Genomic DNA, 6,465 nt, shown 5'->3' on the forward strand with positions numbered 1-6,465 from the left:
GGTGCATGGTTTGATGAGAAGTTTACTAATTAATCCAGTCAGGAAGCTAATGGTGTAACTTAAGTATTGTCAGTCAAAATGAGCCTTGAGAATGGTTTTGGGACACCGGGTTCAAGACAACAGCTTTCTAGGCAGAATCTCTGCTGGGCTTCCTGTGACATGTGGTGGTAACTCCTGAATTTTGTCCACTCTTAACCCTATGTGTTTACCACACTCAAAACTAAGTTGTTTAAATTCAAGAGTAGTTTTGTTCCACGCTTACAGCATTGTCTGTATTTCTGCAGGACCAAGCCACAAATACCTGCAGGTTTGTGTTGATTGAGTGATTTAAGGTAAATAAATAAGTTCAAATGCCTACTGGGGCCAGATAATGTAAATGAGAAAAACAAACAGCAGGGAGTGTGGCCAACCAAAGAGCTCCCGCCGACGTCTAAGGGCAGCCGCTGCACCCACACTTCTAGCCGGCTCCGCACTTTCGGAAAACGAATCTTGGGTTTTGAGCTAATGATTTCCCAAAGAACGCCAGAAATCCCAGCTTTCAGTGCAGTCTCTCAATGTTTAAATGTTGGTAACCGATTCAGATTTTCACAAGACCAATACTGTGAACCAAACCCAAACCTTCCAGGAAGCCACGCAGCTCTCAGCAACCCATGTGCAACGTCTGCATTATATAGCTCAGATGAAAAAAGAACACTCATTTTCTAAGAAACTGTGAGTCCTGGGAAGGCCACAGAGGGTAAGAGGTCTTGCTCGGTATGGGTCGGCCTGGGTTCAGATCCTGCCACTGCTCTCTGCCCATGTGAGCTTGCGCAGCTCCATCTCTATAAACCTCAGTTTTCACACCTGCAAAGTGACCACGATGGTAAGAATGTCCGCTTGGTCGGGTTGTTCTGAGGACAGAGTGAGAAAATGTCTGAGGAAGCCCTCAGCACGAAGCCCTCAGTATCTGTTGCCTAGCCCGAATGACCCCTTCTCCTTAGAATAATGGAATTATTCAAGGGCCAGCCAGACATCGGGCAAATAACTTCACATTCCCAAATACCTCGTTCCTCCCTCCACGAGGGCATCTGAAAGTTGTCTACATGATGACCTACTATTTTTTGTGTTCCTAAGCATCTGGAACGAGCAATGAGACCTACCCAAGGGGAATATGCTCTTCTTTCAAAATCACAGTCCTTACCCGGGCGGAGAACTGGCCACTTCTCCCATCCACTTTCCTTCTCTCTCCCCCCGCCCCGTTTCCCCAAGTCCAAACAGTGTTTGTGCTCCCAAGCTGCAGGGTTTCAATTTGCCGTTCACTTCCCGGCAGTTTCAGTTTCAATCTTTTCTCCCTTGGCTTCTGGCACCATTTCTATTGTTATTAAGTGTTCTCTTCATTTCACTTCCCTGGAACTTCCCACACTCTCCGAGTCTGAAAACTGGCCTTTCCCGAACTCTTTCCGGGGTTTGTTTACGAAAGTCTCTAATTGCCCGTTTAAGATAGGGACGAAGCTCCAGGCCTCTCCGTCCCCAACTTTCCCGCTAGGAGAACCTTTCCCCGCTCGCGACTCCTAGACCCCGCCGCGCCTGCAGCTGACGCGTTGGTCAAGAAAGTAGTGTAGGGGCCGGGCCGGGTCCCCACCCCGCCGATCGGCGCCGCCGCGGGTCGCCAGCGGGTCCCGGCAGGTCGCGCGGCGTGGCGCGGAGCTCCCCGCAGGCCTGGCCCGGACGCCAGTTCCCTCCAGGCGCGGCGGCCCGCGGGGGCGGGGACAGGGGCGGGCCCGGCGTCAAGTTTCGCTACGTCACCGGGAAGTCCCCTTCATATCGGAGCGCGGGCAGCGGCGGGCCCACACCTCAGAGTTTCCTGGAGGTTGACGGTGTGCAGTCTCCAGCTCCGTTACCCCTCTCTTCCCGCGCACAGTCCGAGTCCTGCAGACCCAAGGTGCCAGGGTTGGAGGACTGAGTTCCCGGATTCTGTAGCATAGTTCCCGGCGGCTGCTTACAGAGATGCCTGGAAGGAGGGCTCGTAAGAGCTCTCAGCAGAGCCCGACGCGGGCTCCGGCAGGTAGGGGCATCTAGGGCTCGCGGAGATACTGGCCGAGGCGGGGGCCGGGGTCGAGGTCTTGTTCGGGCCAGGGTCAATCCGTCTGCTCAGGGTCTCAGAGTCGGGCCGGGTCTGCTCCCTTGCACGTGCTTTAGGGACGCCTCCAGAAAGTTCTTCGGGGGTTTAACCCCGGACCGTGGAGAAGGCGGGGGAGGGAGCGGGCTCTGGGATCGGGATGTAGCTGCATTTGAGCGGATGCCAAAAGCCGCTTCTATTTCGCCTGCCTTCCATCCCCACGTGCCCTGTGCGGGGCCACGGGGAGAAAAAGTGCAGGTACGGGCTACAGCCACGCAGAGAAAGTAATTGTCACGGCAGGTGGGGCCGGGGCCGAGAGAGGCTCCGGGAGCCACGGCCTCCCGGCGCTTCCTGGGACAGGCCCGCTTCCTCCGGAGTCCAGGCTCTGGTGAGTGCCCTGCACTGTGCTCTCTCTGTTTCACCAACAAAAGCGGTAATGACGCTTGGTACTATCACAGCTTTTCCACAAAGGACTGTTGGAGGGTTACGGAGGCCCCGCAAGGAACACCGAGGTCAGAAGCCTAGACAGTCTTGCTTCTTTGTTAAAAGTATAACATTTTAACAATCCCTAATTAGTTACAGAAATGGGATAGGAGAAGAACAGGAGTTTGTCCGCAATGTTTTTTAATCCGTCCCTTCCAACGCCCTTCCCCGTCACATGTAGCCCCATCGAATAACTTCAGGTCGGTAGCAAAGAAGGCAAGTAAGACTGTGGGCTGGAAATCTGTGTGGTTCATACTGCTGTTACATCAGACGGTATTAGGCCCCTTTTAAACTTAGTGTAATGTTATAGAGCCCATGGGGCGTGCAAAGGAAGTGGTGCATTGCCAATGTGACCACGGCGAAATTGGCACCAGGCTGCTCTCTCTAGCTCTTCTTTGGGAGGGAAAAAGCTTTGTCTACCTTTCGTGATGTTCAAGAGTTCTGGCTGTGTTGTGAAAAACCGCATAACCTTCACGATCCAACTTAGTTCCCATTAATAAGCGACAGCAGAAATGTCCCTCTTAAACTTGATTAGATGGTAAGACATGTAAAAAAGTTGAGATATAAGTGACATATAACATTGTATTAGTTTTAGGTGTATGACGTAATGATTTGGTATATGTATACATTGTGACATGATTACCATAATAAGTTAACATCCATCACCACCCATGGTTACATTTATAGATGTAACAAAAAGGATTAAGGAAACAACTAGGTGCTATTTTCTGCCTTTTTTTTTTTGGATGAAAGGTATAATTTTTTCTCTTACAATTCAGGGCTTCTAAAATGGTAACCTGAATGATAATTGTTTTTTTAGGATTGTATGTTAATATATCCCACTCACTGAAAAGAACTTGTTAGGGATTATGAATTTTTTTTTAGGAATTACAAAAATTTAACCCAGCTCTTGTAAAAAGAGAAATTGGTTAAAACATCCACTTTAGTATATATTTACAGTTTTCATTTATTTTCAGCCTGAATAGGGTATTTGCAGGGTCTGTTTACAAAATAAATCAGATTTTAATTTGTAATCATAATGATTTTTAGTGATCATAATCATGATATTGAAGTGTACCAAAAAGAAGCTGAATTGCTCTTTGAAATATACAAGGAAATTGTAATTATGGATCAGTATAGGTTTGGTGTTAACTTCATTTACTTTAAAAGTTTACTTAGAAATTAGATTATAAACATTATTTTTCCCTAATATTCAGTTTATTGCAATACCTTAATCATAAAAAATAGTAAACATGTGAATTAAACGTTAGTTTGTTTTGTGCTTCACTCATTTCCACAGAGGCAACGGATTGGGAAGAATTTGGTTTAGAGTAAGATGTAAATCTTAAGTTATTTTAAAAAATGTGGACATAATTTTAGAATAAGATTTTATGAGTCTTTCATGAGAAAATTTCAGAGTTGTTTAAATGAGGATAAGAATACATTTAGATTTACCTATTATGAGGGCATAATCAGAACTATTGTCCTTTACAAAATAAGTTGTACTGGAAAATAACATAAAAGAGTTTAGAATTTGACTTTTATTTCCCTAACCAATCTTACATGGGAAAGAAAAGGATGACATCACCTGAGGCTGGCAGAGACTCACTTTCTCTTTGTGGTGTATGACATAAATGTCTGTATTTTGAAAGTAAGATAACATTTGCCTCATCCAGGATGCTTAAAAAAAAAAAAAAAGATTGCAAAGTAAATGTCTTTATTCTTGCCTTAACTTTTTTTTGTTGTTTAGAGTCACCACATGTTCGTTTACATCGTGCGTGCCTGTGTGTGTGTGTGTGTGTGTGTGTGTGTGTGTGTGTGTGTGTGTGAGTAGCCTTTCTCACATTCAGAAAACAAGTATACATAAAGTTAAGATAATGCTTCCTGGGATAAATACTCAACTCGTCTCTGGGATGGGCATATTCATTCTTGCTGGTTGCAGTTTGCAGTGTTGTCAGTGTAACTTTGATGTTTCACTTTCCTCTTCAGATCCTGAAGTTGAGTGTGCCATTCAGTTCAGGAGAATTGGAGACAAACTGAATTTCCGGCAGAAACTTCTGAATTTGATATCCAAACTCTTCCGCTCAGGAACCTGACTTTAGAAGCTTTCGAATGAAGAATGAAGAGACTCCTTTCAAACGGAAGATTCCCCAGTAAGTGCAAACTTCATCAATTAGAGGAGAGACTGCCTTGTAATGGAGACAAACAACGTGAAGGATCTCTCACTTGCTTTCAGATGCCCTTGGAAACGAAGATGAATACGTCAAAAATGAATTGTTGTTGGAGGTTTTCCAGAAGTCGTTTGGTATGTGAGAACATTAAAAAAAACACTGTTTATTTTCAAACAAGAATGTAAGAACTTTGAAAATTAATTATTTATACATTTTGGTTTTGCTTAGAGACTTGTTCTAGTATTTTTGCTAAAGGCTGCTGCCCAGTGTATGAGGAGTTGACAAATGATTAGACTATGGGCAGGGGCCAAGAAACAGAACATGTTCAATGTTTGTTTCTACTTTTGGATGACAACTCCAGAACAATGTATAATCTTTGGTTTATATATATTATCTTGTTAAAAGTAAAATTTTTTTCTGAGAACACTGAATGTCATAGTGAATGTTGATTTCATAGGTCACTACAAAATATAAACTAATTTGATAGTTTCTTTTTACTCAAAATGTATGGTTTCTGTTCAGATGACCTTTTATTAAATGTGTTCCTATGGGCCTTAACTGCTTTGAAAAAATTTGAAGTGTTACTTGGTACCAGTGGAATTCTTGCAGGTTGAATATTAAAAGATAAAGAAGCATGGGGATTTTTGCATAACCGGGAATAATGAAAAATAAGTGACAGATTTTTTTTTTTTACTGCTGTAATTATAACTTAGTAAAACAAATATTCTAACGTAACTGTTGGTAAGAAAATAAATGTGTTTCTAAAGAAGTTTCTAAAATCTGTAAAATGTCCCTTCTCATACTGGTTCAGTGTGCATTGTATAACAGTGATCTTTTAAGAGAAATTAAGCATGTTTTCATATTTGTGATACATATATATTTTTTTAAAGGAACAGATTGCTCATCCAGAATGAAAATCCCATTTATATACATACACATATATTCATCTGAAGATATATATATATATATGGCATTAGAGTAATATGTAGTTTTTGAGAAAGGTTTCATGAATTCTATTGTTTTTTTGGCCAGGCTATCAACAAAGTCCCCAGATATATAAAAAAAGAAATAATACTGTCATGATTGATTTTCAGCAAGAATAATCTTATTTATTTTACCTATTTATAATTAAAATATTTTTTGTTTAGTTTGAAACTATATATTAAAGTTGCATTTGGGGGTTTTGTGACAAGGGTTTCATAACTACTTGAACTCTTACAGTAAGAATGTTTTAATATAGGCTGTAGTCACTTTAGATGAAAAATTACCTCAGCATCTGTTTTTCTTCAGTATTACTTAAGCTGTTAGTTTATTTAGTTGCAAAGATTTTTTTGGGGGGGGTCTGCCTAGTGGCAGGTATTTTGCCATGGGGATATTTATGGTCTGTAACTGTATTTATACATATATATATATACATATAAAATTTGATACTGTAAACTATTAAAAATTACCACCATTCTTTTCTGTGTGTTTATTTTTTCATCACGTAAGCTACTGAGTGTTCATTATGAAACCAGAATATTTTAACTGACTTCCATCAGCAGTTACCTTCTGACCAAACCATCTCCTTCGTTCCAGTTGTGTGGTGAGAGTGGGGAATACAGGGCAATTTGACGTGATTTCTGCTGTCAGGGGACTTATACTTTAATTGGGAAAGGAAGTAGTGAAACATAGGAAATTAATGCCAGGCATAGGTCTTGAGAGCGGCTGCAT

The 6,465-nt window shown here is 42.1% G+C and overlaps 1 protein-coding gene across 1 annotated transcript; it reads left to right on the forward strand.

Annotated features, from left to right (window-relative positions):
• Positions 1–1,830: 1,830 nt before the first annotated feature.
• PMAIP1 (phorbol-12-myristate-13-acetate-induced protein 1) lies at positions 1,831–6,214 on the forward strand. Its single transcript, XM_027118669.1, has 2 exons — positions 1,831–2,044; positions 4,571–6,214. The coding sequence occupies exons 1-2, from the start codon at positions 1,987–1,989 to the stop codon at positions 4,675–4,677; spliced, it is 165 nt and encodes a 54-aa protein (XP_026974470.1). The 5' UTR covers positions 1,831–1,986; the 3' UTR covers positions 4,678–6,214.
• The last annotated feature ends 251 nt before the right edge of the window (positions 6,215–6,465 follow it).

The sequence above is a fragment of the Aethalodelphis obliquidens genome, unplaced genomic scaffold (genome assembly GCF_003676395.1).
Source record: "Aethalodelphis obliquidens isolate GAN/ISIS:26980383/991018 unplaced genomic scaffold, ASM367639v1 scaffold19, whole genome shotgun sequence".
Taxonomy (NCBI): Eukaryota; Metazoa; Chordata; class Mammalia; order Artiodactyla; family Delphinidae; genus Aethalodelphis; species Aethalodelphis obliquidens.